The following is an 18,345-nucleotide window of genomic DNA, read 5'->3' on the forward strand; positions in this document are numbered from 1 at the left end:
TAGCAAGAGCCTGATGAATTTGGACCGATTGGAAAGGGTTTGTCTCCGTGTTGTTTCTCACTGCGCCTACATGCCTACATGCCTACATGCCTACATGCCTACATGTGCCATGTGTTTGTTTTTTCCGCAGTTGAATTGGCTGCCTTGAATTAGGTTCCTCTGTAAACACTTTACTGGGGCGACCTTTCCAGTGGTCGCATTGTTAACTGTCTCTGACCGCCGTGATGAGCCCTGGTGATATTGAGGGGAATTGGTACCAGACAAACAAATGAAAGGCCTTAATCCGGTGGTGGTGAAAACGTTCCCAGGGATGAGGAGAGCTGGTTGGTTCTGAAGGGAAAAGTGTATTTTTCTTTCTTCCTCTCTGCTCTCCCTTTCAAATGGAGTGCCTGTGTCTGGCAAAGCTGGGAGGGCTTATTGCGATTATATGATGAGTCATTATTAGTTTCTGGGTCCAATGAAAACCATCCTCTCTCCTCTCCTCTCCTTTCTTCCCTTTTATCCATTCCTTTCTCGTCTCCTCTCCTTTCTCCTCTCCTTTCTCCTCTCCTCTCCTTCTATCTGACTTGTAATGTCACGGCTGTTCATAATCTCGTGTTGTACCATTTTGAAGTCAAGCGGCAGCTCTTTCAGAACTATTGCCAGAGCAGCCCCACCCACTTCAGAACAAAAGAGACCCCACACTTCTTCCTCCTCTTTCTAATTAGCATCTCCATTTGTGGGAACGTTTACTACAGGTTGTCAGAGCGCTGCACAGTTGCTGCACGATAAATACCGCCATGACAGTTAGATGAGAGCTGTGCAGGGAGGCTGGAGGAGTGTGGGTGGTAGAGTCACATCCAGCGTTTTGAAACATGAATACGTTTAAAGTCAACTAATAAAACCAAAGAGCTTGGCCTCTTAACTTCTCCTGGCATCTAAACTTCATTTTTGTGACATTAAATCAGAGTTTCCGTACTATGTGGATTACTTCATGGCACAAACAAAGATATTTTTAGAAACCGGGGTGAAACACTCGAGCCTTGGGGTGTTCTTTTTATCTTTTCCTTTTTGTTCAACTTTATTTAACATTTTTACAGGTGTGTTAATGTTTAAGAGCTTGGTCTTGTACACATGCATAGGCCCGTTTCTAAATGGATTTCTCAGAACATATTAGGGGTCCAACAGCAGCAAAGACATGGAAGTGAGGTAAGTGTCTTAGAAAGGTTTAAGAGTATAAAGGGGTAAGCATTAGAAGAGAGCGAGAGAAGAATGGACCAGGCACACGCAAGCATAATGTATGCATAGAAGCAGAAACACAGGATTAGCAGCTGTGAAGCGTGTTTCCAACATGTGCTCTTCTCATTGTAAGTCCACACAGGCAAGAACGTTGTTTTCACACACAAGTTCATTGAGAGATTTTGTTCTATTTAGCTTCCAGAACATGTCTTCTTCCTTCAGGCTGTAGATTTGTGCTAAACTCACCAAAACTCTCCGTTAGATAAAGCCTCATTTACATATGTGAGTACTATTATAGAAAACTGGTAATCCAAAAGATCATTGTGTTAATGTAAGAAATGAAATGGTGAAGTTTCATGGTTCATTTTTCTATTATATTCACTTCAAAATGTACATGTCATTTTACAAAACATATCTTTGTAAATTTCTGAATCAAACTTTAAATCTCCACTTTAGAAGCTCTTACATCCACCAAACTTTCCAGTTTCATTCCTCTCTATATTCTGAACACACACATCATGCACAGCCTGATTTATACAACATTATATTACTAAAAACATGCTGAAATTTAATATTTTAATGTCTGATTTATGCAGTGATGCAAAGATATATCTAAAACCTTTTACTATGATATGTAGATGAAGAGAAACATGAACTTGGCTTTTTTCAACGTTCAGATTTCTGCTCTGGCAATGTATAGAAATTAGCACATATTTAATAATATTATGCCTCATTTGTGTACATTTCAGAAAACTAGATAAATATAATTGTCTCAATGTAAGCAATCAAGCGTCTACGTTTCATGGTGATATGTATTCATGTGTTCCCCTGGAGTGTCTCCATCAGTGCTGTGTATCAGTATCAGTGAGGCTGATGATTCATGTGGCTGTCAGGAGGATGGGCTATAGTAGCTGCACTTTACCTTATCAGGACCACCTTGAAATCAGAGCACACACACACGCAGCCTTTGCACAACATTTCAGTGAACACACACACACACAGTAATCTCTCAGCTACCACGTATACTCAACGACATTTGACTTACTGTGAAGTTTGTGTGTCAACGTGCTGCTCAGATAAAGGAACACGGAGCACTCAGCGCCCGTCTTTCATCTGCGTGTTGTTTTTATGAATGACTGCTGAAGCCTCTGTTCAGCCTCCAGCCTGCACTGCTGCAGAGGAACAGATCCGCAGATGGCTTTGGAGAAACCCAGCCCTCCCAATGTTCTGTGCACTTCCCCCACACGTGCGTGCGTGCGTGCGTGCGTGCGTGCGTGCGTGCGTGCGTGCGTGCGTGCGTGCGTGCGTGCGAGCCTGACAGCAGTAGCTGAGATGAACCCACTGGCCCTACTTTGCACTAATCATGGATATCATGAGCAGGTGTAGGACGGAGCAGAGGGAAGATAAGATATGAAGGATTGAGTGTGGTAGGAACAGACCAAATATGAAAGGAATTAGTTGACGGGTAAAATGTAGTAAAAGTCTCAAAGTGAAAGCAGCGACTGAGCCCCAGACTCTGCTAAAGATAAGAGCTCATGTGATGACCCTTCATCTCAGCCCTTCCTCTCTCTCATCTCTCGGCATTCTTGGCTTCCATTCATCGTGCAGTAGGCCTGGTTGAGCTTTGGTAGGACGTCCAGGGCGGCCGACTGCAGGACGGGCGTGCGGAGCAGCGCCTCTCCTGCCGGCGCTGCAGTCGGCATGGCAAACAGCTGTTGGCCCCCTTCACCCTGGCCGGCCGCTGGATCGGCGTAAGCGGCTCTTCCTGGACATGTTTGAAAATGGCCCAGCTGTAAAGTATTTTTTTTTATTTTATATTTTGATTTATGCTTATTTATGGAGCGCCTCCCTGTACGGGTATGTGTTTGAGAGAGGGAGAGAGAAGGAGGGAGGGAGGGAGGGAGAGAGAGAGAGAGAGAGAGAGAGAGAGAGAGAGAGAGAGAATCCGCATGTGCGATCATGTGTCCGTGCACCTTTTTTATTTTTGAAGGCTCAGTTGGCTGCAGAAGCGAAGTGTTCGAAATCCAGAAATTAGCTCACTGTGAAAGAGCGTCGCTTTTCCTCTTCTCTCCCTCCTCTCTTCTCTCCTCTTCTCTCTCCTCTTCTCTCTCTCTTCTCTCCTCTCCTCTAAAGAACACGGAGTGAACGCATGAATAACTGAAAGCATCACATCACATTCCCTTGCCTTCCCCTCATGTTTTCCACTCTTGTTTTTGGCTTTGTTGTTGTTTAAAGCCCAGGCTCTCTCTTCATGTGAACACATGATAAATAGTTGAGAACACTTGACGCCGAGCCTTCGTTTTTTCCTAACCGTGGTGAGTTTTTTCTTTTTGGGGGGGAATTGATGACACAACTCAACTTTCCTCTGTGGGTGTTTCTTTGGGAGTTGTTGTTGTTATGGATAACAAATCTCCGCTGTGAAGCATGTGCATGAGCACGCTGTGCCTCGCAAATAATCACCCGTCCATTAAACACACGAACACATGACTTTTCTGAAATGAGGATGGACGACAGGCACGAAGTCCAAAAGAGTGAAAGAAATGAGAATGGATATCGTGGTCCGTTTCTGGCTAATATTTCCTCCTTAGCTCTCAACTTTAACTAGGTTTAGTGTCACATAACTACAAAGATGCCAAGTCAAATCATGCTAATGGCCTCAGAAGTAAGAAGTACATGAGAACTCCCCGGTGCAGCTGCTTGAGTCAGAGCTTGGCACACGCACATTTGAATCTGGTTTCAAATATTAAGATGTCTTGTGGTGCGCTAGGTCTATCTTTTAAGGCACTCAGTTGGCCAGCAGACTTCATGTCTTGAAAGTGTTTTCAGTGTGTGTGTGTGTGTGTGTGTGTGTGTGTGTGTGCGTTCTGGTTTTTCCGTACATTCGATCCCATCTCAGCCAGTGTGAAGAGCGACATCCCGCCTTGCAACTCAAGGGCCTCTGCTTCTGTCCCTCCAGGTCCAGCTGTTGTACGAGCTCCTGCTCAGCTGGAGCTCCACGTGGGCTCGTCTTCAGAGGCACGGCATCCTGCGTCAGACCTCCAGCGTCCCAGAACCCCCCGCCGGTGCCGCCCCGTCGTCCCCGGTGCGCAGCAGTGCCGGCACCGCGCTGCCGGACACCAGCACCTGCAGCCCGTCTGCAGATTTTGGCTCCCCCACCGAGGTTCGTTCAATTGGGTCGGTTACGAGTTTTTATGAGGGATTCGTTGGGGTTCCTTCTTCTTAAAAACAAAGCTTGGATTTATACTATGTTAATATTTATATATTTACTCATTTTACTGTTGCTGCTGCTCACCGTATTTCACACGACAACACGGAATCGGCCAGTTTTGAACTGTCGTCATTCATTCTGTGCTTTGAGTCATGCAATAACCCGTGTAATTTAACCCCGTGTTGTATACATAATTCTCCCGTATATTGTAATTGAAAATATTGTATTTCATATGTCTCCACGCCGTGGCCAGAGGCATTCTGTTTCTGGCTAATCCATCCATCCGTCCTGTCCAATCTCTTCAACACCTTGAGTGAATTTCTCCAAATGTTGCACAAATGCCCAAAATTTGGTTGAACACATTTTAAAAAGATCAAAGGACACTGTGATCTTTTGCCCGTAACTGAATTAATTAGCTAATTAAGAACATTTCACACAACCGTCTAACAGGATACAAAGAAGGAAGTGATGGCATGTCGGACAGACATGCATGTGAGCTGCACCGTGTCCGGTCGGGGCGGTAACTTATTGTTTCGAGGAGTTGACTCAGCGCTAACGCATGCAATGTGTCTGAAAAGAAATCTGTTTTGTTTGGGAAGGATTTTCAAAGCTGGAAAAATCTCATCAGTGCTTGTGTTTGGTACATTCTTTGTTTCTCTTACCCAGAACAGATACTCCAGATAGGCTGTGAGCTCTGTTTGATTCATGTAAGCTGGGGGCTTGATTGAGTATAAACCTAGCCTCTTAATTTAGGGAAAACAATAACCTGTATTTACATTTTTTGCTGGGATAGAATATCAAACCCGGAGCAGTGCGTGCAGGTATGAGCGAAGCCGATGGAGCGCTTCAGAGTTTCTAGGAGGCCCTCTCTGCCCCTCAGTGATGCTTACTCTTGGCTTTGACAATGTGGCAGGAGGTTTTTTTCTTCTTCTCTTGTTAGTACAGTAGCAGCAGCAGTGACTCGCTGGGGGTCCAGGGCCGTTGGGGGCCTTAGCCACCGGGGTCTCGTGTAATATGGATGTGTACGTTCGTGTGAAGTCGTAAAAATGACGGTGTTGATGAGTGTTTGTGTTGTTAAGCGCTGGCACCTAGCCCGGGGATTTAATGCAACGTGACCACCAGGGGCCTCGCATTGCTGACAGGCCCCTGGTGGTCACGGCATACCGCCCCGGGAGCCAATAAAGTGTCCGTGTGAGAACACCCGCACACACACGGAGCGGGGGAAACAAAGTGCTTCGTACGTCCACGTGCATCTGTGTCTGCGTTTGTTTCCGCGTGTGTTCTTGCGTCACAAGCGGCAGCGGTTCAGTTCGGCAGCAGCGGGGGGGGGGGGGGGGGGGGGGGGGGGGCGACAGTCCGGTCTGTAACAAGGCCACCGGGGGGCCCCGACAGCCCACTTGTCACTGTTTACCTAAGTACAAACACTGGTAGAAGTGTTTAGTCCTCTGGGAGGCTGGGTGATTGAGCAAGAATGTAGGAGCTGTTTTGATAAGTCTCAGCACTAGTGGCAGCAGACCCCCTCCTCAGCTATTGAGTCCACACTATTCTGTGACATGTATATATGATACACCAGAGTCCACTGGTTGCAGCTTTGACCTGCCTCTCGCTCTATCTTCTCTCATCCCTGTCCCGAAAGCGTTCTCCTCTCGTGCCCGGGATCGGGCCCCTTCCCTCCGTCTTCCTCCGACACCTCCCAGCCTGCTGTTGTCTTCCAGTGTTTGGGTCTCTCTGATGAGCGAAGACAAACTCTGCAAAGAAAATAAACCCCGGGATCCTCGGGCCGTTTATGCCGCAGGGGCCCAGGAATTAAACTGTATACTTTACAGCTTGGCTTGTGGAGGTGTGGGAAAATAGCTCTCTCTCTCTCTCAGAATGTGTGTGTGTTTGGGGGCCCAATCTGGCAGAGCCCACCTCTACCAATGCCACACATGTGTTCTTCAAGGCCTCACCTTCATGAGAGGAGGAGGAGGAGGCGGCATTTCCTGTCAATCATAAATGAACTTTGTCTTTTTGGAAGTTGTTAGCGATGTTTTGCACTGACTGTCATTGACACCATGTGATCTTAACATGCAAAAGTACAGTTTTGGAAGGTTTTTGAGAAAGCAGGCTTTCCTCAACTTCCTTTCTTAATTTGAGTTTTCCAAGTGGTCTAAAATTATATACAAAAGCTATACATTGAATTCTCTTGAAATTCTTAATTTCGTTTTCTCCAAATGTCGGCGGATTTTTTTGCCGTTTACAATTGACAATGTTCTTCCACATCAGGCCAAAAGATCTTTTTTTTTTCCAAAAAATTAATACACTCATGTTAAAATGTATTTTTCTCACTGACCCCTGGTCAAAAAGAAAACAGAGACTGAGTTTTGTGACAGCAGCGGTTCTGGCTGGCGAGCAGCAGCAGCAGCCGGGTGTCCGATGCTCCAGCGTAACCACGGCAGTACACAGTGGTCTGAGCTTCCCACAGCGCCAGCGGCTGGCTCCTGTTTCCACACATGACATTGCAGAGTCTAATCCTACCGACCGGCCAGAACTGTAAACTAAACAATCCAAACCACACACACACACACACACACACACAGGCCCGTGTTTTGACTCCAACTCAACAATAATCAGTCCCCAAATGGCAGTTGACACTAGAATATCTCTCATTGAGACTGACTGAACACAATTACTACTTGGCTCATATTACTCTGTGCCAGTCACCCATATTACACACACACACACACACACACACACACACACACACACACACACACACACACACACACACACACCTTGGCTGTTTGGTTCCATGGAAACACTGCTTGACACTCGACTGGAGTAATGCTAGTTCTGGGGGAATTACGTGATTACGTTTTTCCTGGTATTTTGGTCCACATGGAGAGTATTTAATTTCATCATGTTGAGTTTTATGAAGCTTAAAATCATGTTATATAGTGTACTGTATAGACTGTACAGTTGATCCAGTGCAGGACTGTATTCCCCATGCCTGCAGAGCTTTCAGTGCCCTCCATTCTTGCCAGGTCTGTGCCTGTGTTTCTGGTGCATTTTCTCTGATTGAAAATCTTAAATTCTTTAATAGATAATGCTTCCCATCTGTTTCTAGCGGCCCGACACACTGTAGCGTTGAATCTATTTTTTAATCAGTATAATCTTTTATTTATTTATATCATTGTCATGCATTGTTTTATATATATCTGTATATTGCTCTGCTGTCAGCCCCCCAGATGCTCAGCAGGGACATAGTTCCCTCATCTGGGCCCTCTTTAAGACGCTGTAATCAGCCCAGCAGCAGCTGTGGGGTTTCTAATTCAGATGGTTGATGATCTCGCCGACCACAGCCAGCCTCGACAACCATGACACGATCTGTCATTACCACGCCGCGATGGGAAAGAGTGAATCCCCGCCATGCCAGCGCGGCAGATTCCCATATCGTTCATTTGCCGGCTTCTGACTCGCCGAGTCAGCCGCTCAGATAGATGTTTGGGAAGCAGATGAAACCAGGAAGAGCAGGAGGAAGACAAACTGTCCCCCGGTGCTGTCTTCCTCAATGCCCTGCCAAAGCCCCCGTAGTGAGACGAGAGCTCACAGAAGCCCCCCCCCCCCCCCCCCCCCCCCCCCTTCACTTCTTATTCTCTCCCAAGCTGCAAGACGTGTGTGTCCTGGCGCACGTGAATGAAAGCCGGTCACGTGGGGTGCTGGTGGCTTAGTTTTGGGGTTAACACCAGTGACAGCTCCACACAATGCCGCCCCCCCCCCCCCCCCCCCCCCCCCCCCCCACCACCACGTCGCTCAGCTCTGCTCACCAGACACTGATGTCATCTACACTCCAAAAGGCGGGAGAGATGAAGCAGGCGGTTGCTTTGTCGCGGCTACTTGCACGGCGACGACACTTTGAAACACACATGCACATTCACACAAACACATGGCAGGACACCAACACAAGCACACAGACCAACTGAGAGTCAGACACACACTTCTGAAATTGAAGGTTGATTCGTGCATGTATGGTTTCATAAAATGTAATTTCTTGTGTTGCTCTGTTTGACTGTTGTGTGAACTGTGAACTGTGAACTGACGATTCAGTCCCCGTAACTAAAATAATAAGTTGCTGATGGCTTTGACGTTGACAAGACATTTCTCTGCCCGTCAGTTGGTCGATTTGTTTGAGATTTTATTTTTTGAAATGCCACAGTCTTCACGTGGAAGTTAGTTAGTTATTTTCTGAGAAGTTTGAGTCCGTATGTGCTTGTTGATATCAATTTCGAGGGGAATCTTGATGTATAATTTCATCACAATTCCACAAAAACATGATAAATCATCATATTTGATTATTGCCCAGCCTTATTGTCGCCAGCCCCGATTGAACAGATCCTGTCTCGGCTCCCTAGGGCGACTCGGTGCCGGCTGGAGACGACGGCCCGTTTGCTGACACAGTCACCCTGGAGCAGAAAACTAACAGCATCGGAGGCACCAGCGGGAAGGTCAGCCTTTGGATGCAGTGGATGTTACCCAAGGTCACAGTCAAACTGTTTGCTCCCGACCCAGCTGCCAAAAAGACGGGTACAGTAGCCTACTTAACCTCCACATGATGCTGCTCTTGTTTTCTTTTCAAATAGAATGAATCTCTCTGTTGCTGATTGTTAGTAAACCAGATGGCAACCTCTGGTTCTTAAAAGTAAAGCCAATGCATATGTGCCATAAACCTGCATTCTCTCTAATGTCCTGGTTGTATAGAAGTCTTAAATTATAAGTGAAGACAGAAATGATGGTCCATTTAGAGTCAAATAGACCGTAAAGCAGAGTATGCTCTAGGGCGGGGCTACAAGAGTCATATACTCCAAATATGGTCACTTCCCTTCACTGGTTGCAAAAAATCAAGATGGCGACAATCAAAATGCCAAACTCAGGGCTTCAAAACAGTCGTTGACAAACCAATGGGTAGCGGTAGGGCGGCTACATCCTCTTCATATACACATGTGTATATATATTATATGTTCTAAACGCATAAGAAGTGCTTCATGGTAGCAGCAACAGAAGTATGCAACCATTGAAGAAGAACTATGAGCAGTGACTGCCTGAATTAACAATCCATCCATCCATCCATTATCAGCCGCTTATCCGGGGTCGGGTCGCGGTGGCAGCAGGTTCAGCAGGCCGACCCAGGCTTCCCTCTCACCCGCAACACTTTCCAGCTCATTCTGGGGGACTCCGATGCGTTCCAAGGCCAGCCGGGAGATATAATCCCTCCAGCGTGTCCTCGGTCTTCCCCGGGGTCTCCTACCAGTTGGACGTGCCTGGAAAACCTCTAATGGGAGGCGTCCAGGAGGCATCCTGACTAGATGCCCGAACCACCTCAGCTGACTCCTTTCGACACGAAGGAGCAGCGGCTCGACTCCAAGCTCCCCCCTGATGTCCGAGCTCCTTACCCTATCTCTAAGGCTGAGCCCGGCCACCCTGCGGAGGAAGCTCATTTCGGCCGCTTGTATCCGAGATCTCGTTCTTTCGGTCACGACCCAGAGTTCGTGACCATAGGTGAGGGTTGGAACGTAGACCGACCAGTAAATGGAGAGCTTCGCCTTCCGGCTCAGCTCCTCTTCACCAAGACGGACCGGTACAGCGTCTGTCGATCTCCCGCTCCACCTTACCCTCACTCGTGAACAAGACCCCGAGATACTTGAACTCCTTCGCTTGGGGTAGGCACTCTGTCCCCACCTGGAGGGAGCAATCCACCAATTCACAATAGTATTTGTTATTAAATACAATTTGATTGTCTGATTAATCTGTGAAATAAGACAAGAGAAATAAGTCTCACGTCTGTTTTTTTTTTGCAATCGTGTCAATGTGAGCAGGAAGCTGCTCAGAGATCTCAGTGCTGCTGTATCGACACTTAAAGCCACCGACCCCCGCCTCTTTTCTCGTTCACATACACCTTGGAAGGGAAAAGCAGCTGGAGGAGAAAGAGGGATTGGAGGGGAAAAGACAAATAAATAAATGGATGATGAATCCCAAGCGAACCGCCTCTTGTCCCCTTTAGATTTACTGCGGCGATGAAAGGCTAGCTTTACCTTTAATTGGTGGCTGTAATATTTAGCATCTGCCAAGCAGATCGGCCGGCTTAAGGTTTTTGAATGGTGGAAAGGGAATGCTTCGGAGGACCTCACAGAGATGGGTTGACTTAGAGACATCCTAAATAGGCATTGCTTTTGGATTTGGGCTTAATGTGCGCCATCTGAGCAGCGAGCTGAACTTCCCACTGGATCCTCTGCGCGCAACACATTCGGCATGTTACTGAAAACAAGAGTCGTGTGCAGGCGAAACATTAGAAGCCTAATATCACGCGGACATTCTCTGAGATAAGCAAGCCACAGACATGACTGCAGCCAATCTGCTATGATGTAATGTGTTTTTCAACTGCAAAAGGAAATAAGATTCTTGTCTCTCCAGAGAAATGGAAAAAAAACAGCTACTCCAAGACGCATTGGTTCAGGGCTCTAGTGTTATGCTATTATGTGTTGGAAGATTAGAGGTAGAAATTCAAGCGTGAGGCTCCAGACGCTCCGCTAAAGGCACAAATCAGTGCGCCTCTTTTAAGATGAACCATCTAAGACTAAGGGTTTCCAGTGCTCTTACAAGCTGGGTAAGAAGAAAAAAATCATACATCAATATCAACACCACGTTCAGAGACCATAAGTTTCTGAGTATTTCACAGCTCGGGAGAGTTCTTTCCACACAAGTTATCCATAATAAAGCTGACATGCCTTGTGTTTCAATTTTTAATAAGCCTCTGCGTTTTTTCTCAGAACCACCGCAAGGCAACACAGTACAACAACAACCATAGTTTCACATGCATGGAGTCCATTTTCCCCAAGCCAGCCTGCGATTGTGGGACTTTCTCTTGTGGAAACAATGAGAGGGACGCAGCAACAGTTAAGCTGATGGGCTCGGCGCACTACAAAGTGAATCAGTCCGCCTGTGAGGCTTACTCACGTCGCCTGAAGTGGGCGGGTTTGACTGCACACAAGGTGCACTGGGGCACGCACGTACGATTAGACGACTACACACACACAAAGGCTGGACCTGGACAGGGTTAGATAAAGTACAGTCGGGTCAATCATTTTCACACACACACAGGAGGAACTCCCTCTTGTCCGAGTTCAGTATCTGCTAAGCACAATGATGGCCATAGGGCGTGCTTCAACCAAATCAAAGGGCGGCAACAATGAAGTTGCCCGAGTGTCTTTCCATTGTGATTCACTTCATGTTTTTTGTCTGTGTTTCTGTCAGAGATCTGTGTCATCGGCGAACTAGAAGACCTGAGTGCCTCAGTGGACGTCCAGGATGTTTATACAAAGATCAAATGTAAAGTTGGCAGCTTCAACATCGACCAGCACAGATGCAGGTAGAGTACATCACGTACATGCAAACACGTATATGCCTCCAGGTCAGGCGGCATGAAGCCGATGTGGAAGAGTCTTAGCAGCTGCATTCTCTTTCCTGACCAGCAACCTCCTCTGGTTGTATAGAAGTCTATGCTTCATGTGTTAAAGCTGCATTCTCTCTCCTGACCACCAGGGGGTGACTCCTCTGGTTGTATACAAGTCTATGTGAATGACTCTACTTCTCTTGATGTATTCCCTCAGTAAACATTGTAAACATGAGTGTATGTCTCAATCTCTAGTTCCAAGTCTTCTTCAATACAGCATGATGTTCATTTAGTAAATTATGGTCATTTAGAGTCAAACAGACCATCCAGCTCACTTCTGCTCTCGCGGCCCCGCAGTCTAAACACACACACTTCACCACCAGGACCACGAACACACTATCTGTTCTTACTTGTGCTCACACAGGGATTTCTTCCAGATTATCACCTCCGTGTCGCCATCTTTCCAGAAAGCTGTTGCAGACGGACTAACGGGCCGATGAAACCAACTCTGACTCACGCCGCAGAGTTCAGTCCGTACTGTGCGTCCTTCATTTACACGTCTGCAGAGTCTGAATCGATTCACAGAAACAGGGAGTTGGGGAGTTTCCACTGCATCCTCAGCGTAACCATGTCAAGTTCCAATGGGATAATTTAGCTGAAATTATGAAAGAACATATTGCAACATGGGGAATTGAAGCAGTAACTAAAGATCTATGTATTTTTTCCCCACATCCTACACACAAGTTCCCATCAATTAAAGGGCGGCCTCAGTTAAATATTTGAATACTTATTTTCTCCTGTATTCCTTCCACCTTGCCTCGATCACGTAGCTGCGCGATGGAGTCAGCGGCTGTGAGCGTGAACGTGCCTGAGGTCTTGTTCTGTTGGGAAGGGGACCACTTTAGCGGGTGGAGTTTTCCTCTCTCTCCGTCTGAGGAGATAATGAAACAGCGATCTCTAACGCTCCGGCATGTTGCATGTGTTTTTCGGGCTCCGTGTGCCTACGTGCCCAAGTAGACATTTTCCCATAAGTCCCTCCTCCTCTGGATGGAGCCAGGCAGTGAAGGGGAGCTCGGCCTTCCTTGGCCCGCACTGAACCCCGTCATTAGCAATCAGTGCTCTCGCCGCTGATATGATAATAGACGCGGATTCTGATTTGCCAGATTTTGGAAACCGGCTCACCCGTGTGCTCGATGGACTGTCTAGCAGACCTCCCTGTCTCGCTGCAGCCGGTTGATTTATGATCGGGCCACATGTGTTCCACCCGGTACGGAGAATCCACCTAAGCCAGGACAATGTCAGTGGTTAGACGGCTTCGGAGCGTAAAGGTGTCGCGGGTCGTTATATCTCTGCTCTGCTCACCACAGGTGTGTGTCCAATTACTTCTGAGACGGAGCCAAACCGTAATCTCTTTAGTAGACCTCTATGACTCCCTAAGTAGATAATGGGTCAATTTACTTATTTCTAGGTTATTTCAGTTTAATGTGCTTTTAACAACGTGGTCTCAGCACACTTTTTAAACCCAGCAAAGTTCTGGCAGACGGAGGCACTCCATCATCCGAGCCAGGTTCTAGTCGTGGCTGTTCAGGGCTGCCGGCCCACTCCAATCTGTAGCGTCCACATATACAAGAGGGCCCACTGGGTCGGGGTCCATATTAATCATTCTGAACAGATAATTGTTAGGTATGTCATCACCCAGCGCAGGTTATTTGTGTGCAGCGGGTCCAATTAAATCAGGCCTGACAGAGAAAAACGTCTCATCTGTCCTCAGGCTATCTCACTGCTGGAAAATGAAATGAATGGAATAATAGAAAGGGCAGGAAAATATGCGAGGTGAATATATATATATATATATATATATATATATATATATATATATATATATATATATATATAAAATTAAATCTCTGATTGTATCAAAATAGGAGGTGGACCAAAAAATAAAAAGGTGGGCGCTCATGGAAGCCCGTTGGTGCGGGGGGCTCACAAAGCATGGAGGAGAGGTGAACAACTTCCCCTCCAGTGGGAAGATTAGACATTATGAAGCTGCTTCTTCTCCTCGTTTTAGAGAGAAAGAGAGGGAGGGAGGGGGAAAGAGGGAGAGAGAGGACGGCCGGTGACAGTTCCCCCTTATTGGCTCCAAGGAGCAGCTCACAGGTTGGAGCTGATGTCTTCCAGCTGTTCCCCAAATGGCTCGGAGCGAAGGACGGCTGGATTGGAACCGAGGGACGACGGGAGAAAGGAGGGAGAAAGGAGGCGCTTGTGGGGGGTCCATGTGTGTTAGTCACTCGTACAGCTGAGAGGAGATTACAAAGAGATATTCACACAGAAAGTTGCCTTCTCTCTCAATGAGCGCTCAGTGCTGCTGGGGGGCGTGCAAGATATGATGCAGATGGCGTTGAACCGTTCCCATTGTCTGAAGACATTTTGCCATACATGTGTTGCACATGATTTGGCATCCTGTAGTAACGCTGTGTGTGTTGTATTGTATTCTGTAGTGTAGTGTTTTTGTTGTGCTGCACATTGGAGTGAGGATTGTCGTGTCCGTCTTCCCGCTAACTCATTTTAAAGTCTGCTTCACAGGTGCTTTTTCAGTTCCCCAAGTTAATACATGTGTTGCATTATGATTAATATCTCAAAGCACGGTTTAATGTCAATTTTCCCTCCGTAATGAACCTGCATTTAAGTCTCAATGTGTGCCTCTGCTGCTGACATGCTGGTATCAGTGTGCTGTTTGCTCATCTAAATGTAATTTAGCCATTAAAGAGATTCCATCAGTCCCCTGCCACAGCAGAGTACTCCCAGATGCCCCAGTTAAGCGTGGCCTTGTGTGTCTCTGCAGGCCCGGGCAGGGCTTGCACTCTGGCCCCTATGAAGGACTCGTTCTGCAGTGCAAGGAGACGTCCGTGGTGAGGCTCCTGCCTGTCCCCAGCCAGACTGAGCAGCCGTCGTTCGGCCTGTATACTCTGTGCCTCCGCTGCTCTGCTGCTCCTAATCAAGGGCCTTCCTCTCTGCTCCTGCTGGACAGACAGGAACATAAATGAAAAGCATTGTTTTGGGCTATAATGCAATGTGTGCTCGAATGTAATTCATTCATACACCTTTGAACTTTCATGAAGATAAAAAAAAAGCAATTAAATCCAATTTACGGCATAACATTCCCCTGTCTTTCCAGTGGCTCCGATTGGCTAGATAATCAAGCCAATGAAATCTGGTGACGTGTGTGTGTGTGTGTGTGTGTGTGTGTGTGTGTGTGTGTGTGTGTGTGTGTGTGTGTGTGTGTGTGTGTGTGTGTGTGTGTGTGTGTGTGTGTGGAGACTAGGACATGGGCCTCCATTCTCTTGTTGATGAACTCCTATTCTGGTGATGGTCTTATACTGGTACCTGTACGTGGTAATGTGTTGGATCATATCCTCCCTGCAGTGTGTCAAATTCCCGGCTTGGTCAGCGTTCCTATGCAAATGTGACTCTTCAGGTAACCGTCTATATGCTGTGTCAATATACGCTTGTTACAGGACTAACGGCTCACGTGGTTAGCGACTGAGGCCACAAAAAAATTCAACTGTTTTGCACAGGTAAAGAGCAGCTGTTTCCATCCACCACCACTCTCACCTGCCTGTTGCCTCACCTGTGGCACGTTTAAGGTGCAGCTGCGTTGATGTCAAACGCACAGGAGCACCGACCAAACTGCCATATTTGACACATTGTGGGTTTTTGGATATAGTAGAGTTATTTAATCAACTGAATTAAGCATTGGATAATAATAGTACAGTAGCTTAAGTGATGAGTTATCAACAGCTTTTATCTTATGTACAGGTTGTAAGTTGCTTTTTCCCATTCAAAATGCGGCTCATCCCAGAATTCAACAGTTGCTTTAATGTTGTTATTATTACTGAATCGTATAAGACCATTCCACAATATGTCAGCTGGTTCAAGCTGGTGCAGCTCCTTTTGGTTTTAATCAGCTCTACATTTCACTTTTCCCAAAGGACCTTGAGGTTTCATGCCTTTCTTTCTTTTCTCCCCCCGATTCTTCTCTATCTGTACTTCAATCATCATCTTCCCTGTGACTCCTGGCCTTCTCGGTCCCTTTGGGCACCTCCTCTCTCCTTTCCTCTCCTCACCTCCAGTGCGGAGGAGGGTGTTCGGAGCTCGGGCGGCTGTGGAGGAGTGGTCCTCTCTTGCACTGACAAGCTGAACAGACGCACTGTGTTGGTTCGACCCGTCAGCAAGCAGGAATCTTTCAGCCACTTCTCTGGCTTTTTCCCTCCTGTAAGCATCCGGCTCTTCTCCTTTTTAGTTGACCCTGCTTGACCTCCAGGAACAGTGTGCTCCTCAGAGAGGGTCCAGAAGCAAAATGAACCTCTGATTCTAAACTATACAGTAGACATTGGAACAGTCACAAATAAATACATTAATTTACACAACACTTTGAAGGAAAACACCTCTTTGGGTACTTATATAACACACTTGACCTCTAAGGAATGTACTCTCAACGTGTTTTTTGTACGTACTTATTCTTTTACAGAAAGTCTCCCAAATAGATGTTGTGCTTTTAGACATGAATGACTTTCTGAGCAGCTATAAAGGCCACTGTTACTGGATGTTTCTGCAGACTTTACACCGATGTCTTGAGCAGATCTGCTTTTAATCATGCAACAGACTCAATGGGTATTTAAGTGATTTTTACCCTGCATTCGCTTTGCAAATCCCCTTTTGATTGTAATCTGACGAAGCCAAAGTTCAGTTGCAGTCCATCAATTGCTTTTATAAGACTTTATGCTTCTCATAAAGTTTGAGCATCCAGTCTAAATTACTACATTTGAATACATTTCTTCTCAAAGTGTTTTCGCTATAGCTTCAGCTTGGTTTGTTAGAGTTGTGTATGGGAACACAGGGGTCTGTTGTTTTGGCTGAGGTTTAAGGCCCAGTTTCTTCATGAAGATTTTTTTCATTTGATTGGAGAATCAAAGACGACTAATATTGTAAAGTCAAGAGGTATGTTATTTTTAGCCATGCTTAACCCTCAGCCAAAGAAATGACACTGAGCAGTGGACGTGTTTTGTCTGCAGTTGTCCTGTGTAATGATTTCTCCCGTCTGACCACTGGCCAGACTGCAGCCAAGGTCCTGGAGGGCTCCCACCAGCAGCACGGCTTTCTGTCCATCACGTACACGCAGGCCGTCACCAAAAACGTCCGTCACAAACTCACCACCCGGCCCGAGCGGCCGGCGCGCGGCGGCGGCGGCGCCACCAGCCAGCGGCTGAGCGCGGACCCTCTGGCGGACAGCGCCCCTCAGTACCTGAGAGAGATCCTGCTGACGGCACAGCCCTTCGATGTGGTGCTCTCCTGCCCCTTACTGGCCACCGTAGCGGGGGTGTTCCAGGTAGCATGTCTGTTACCACCTGTAGCTTTAGCTTCTCAACAACGAATCGTTTATGTTTTCACTTTTTCATGTGCATCGAGTAAATATTGAATGCATTTTTGAAGTACTTTGGTAAACCGAGAAATGTAATGTAGGTTTATAGTCAAATTAACTAAAATATACAATCATTTTAAAATAATTTAGGATTTATAGAAGAAATATTATGCATGAGTTAAACAGCTTAAAGAAAACTGCATACATGTACAATACGTTTTACCTTGAACTCTGAAAGAAACTCACATGTCTTGTAGTGTACAAGAGTAAGATCTTGTGAATTTATTGTATATTTATCCTTTCTATGGTCTTTCCAGGCCACGGTACCAAGGCGCTACAGGGAGTGCGGGAAGTCCGCCGGTCAGCCGATGAGGAGCCACACTCTGACCTCCCGCTGCCTGCCTCTCATGTACATCAACACCAGCGTGATTCGGGTCTTCTTCCCCGGGTCACCGGACAAACCCGCGGCCTCAGGTTAGAGAAGAGCTTGTCGCTTTGCAGCGCTCACTTGAGTTGTTTTTCACATGGAAAACAAACAATGGGACAGTGTTGGGTCACAGCCTGTGTTTTAGATTCCTCTCGTCTGTGGTGCCTGCATGAAAGTCCCCGTCATGGCCGACCAGACATAGCAGAGCCACCACATTAGACATTTGCTATGAGAAATAGTTGAGGTTCTGAACACCCAACCACAGTCATATACACTCCTACAGAATACCAAATCCATGTCTGTCTGTAGTAATGAGTAACAGTGGTGTGTGTGTGTGTGTGTGTGTGTGTGTGTGTGTGTGTGTGTGTGTGTGTGTGTGTGTGTGTGTGTGTGCGCGCTGTCTTCATGTCCCACATTATTTTTGGATGTTTGTGTATCATGTGCACTGTGGGGATTCACATATGTTTAAGCATTTATAAAATAGAATAAATGTACTTTATATATATATAATACTTATTTACTTTGCTGCACTTTATTGAGAGGTGTACTATTGTGACACCTCAAAATAATGTAGTCCAGTACAATGTTACTGCAAACTACAACCTCAATAATAGAATATTAGAAAACAACACATAGCAAAAACATTA

At 46.5% G+C, this 18,345-nt stretch overlaps 1 protein-coding gene across 1 annotated transcript in view; it reads left to right on the plus strand.

Annotated features, from left to right (window-relative positions):
• vps13b (vacuolar protein sorting 13 homolog B) overlaps positions 1 to 18,345 on the plus strand; it is a gene marked incomplete at its 5' end in the record, with an annotated part of 310,239 nt that overhangs the window by 159,771 nt on the left and 132,123 nt on the right. The window contains 6 exons of the mRNA XM_079226893.1: positions 4,175 to 4,378; positions 8,818 to 8,989; positions 11,714 to 11,828; positions 15,983 to 16,124; positions 16,966 to 17,238; positions 17,589 to 17,745. Of these exons, the coding sequence (XP_079083019.1) occupies positions 4,175 to 4,378; positions 8,818 to 8,989; positions 11,714 to 11,828; positions 15,983 to 16,124; positions 16,966 to 17,238; positions 17,589 to 17,745 (1,063 nt within the window). The remainder of the gene's footprint in view (positions 1 to 4,174; positions 4,379 to 8,817; positions 8,990 to 11,713; positions 11,829 to 15,982; positions 16,125 to 16,965; positions 17,239 to 17,588; positions 17,746 to 18,345) is intronic.

This window comes from Taurulus bubalis (assembly GCF_910589615.1).
Source record: "Taurulus bubalis genome assembly, chromosome: 12".
Classification (NCBI taxonomy): domain Eukaryota; kingdom Metazoa; phylum Chordata; class Actinopteri; order Perciformes; family Cottidae; genus Taurulus; species Taurulus bubalis.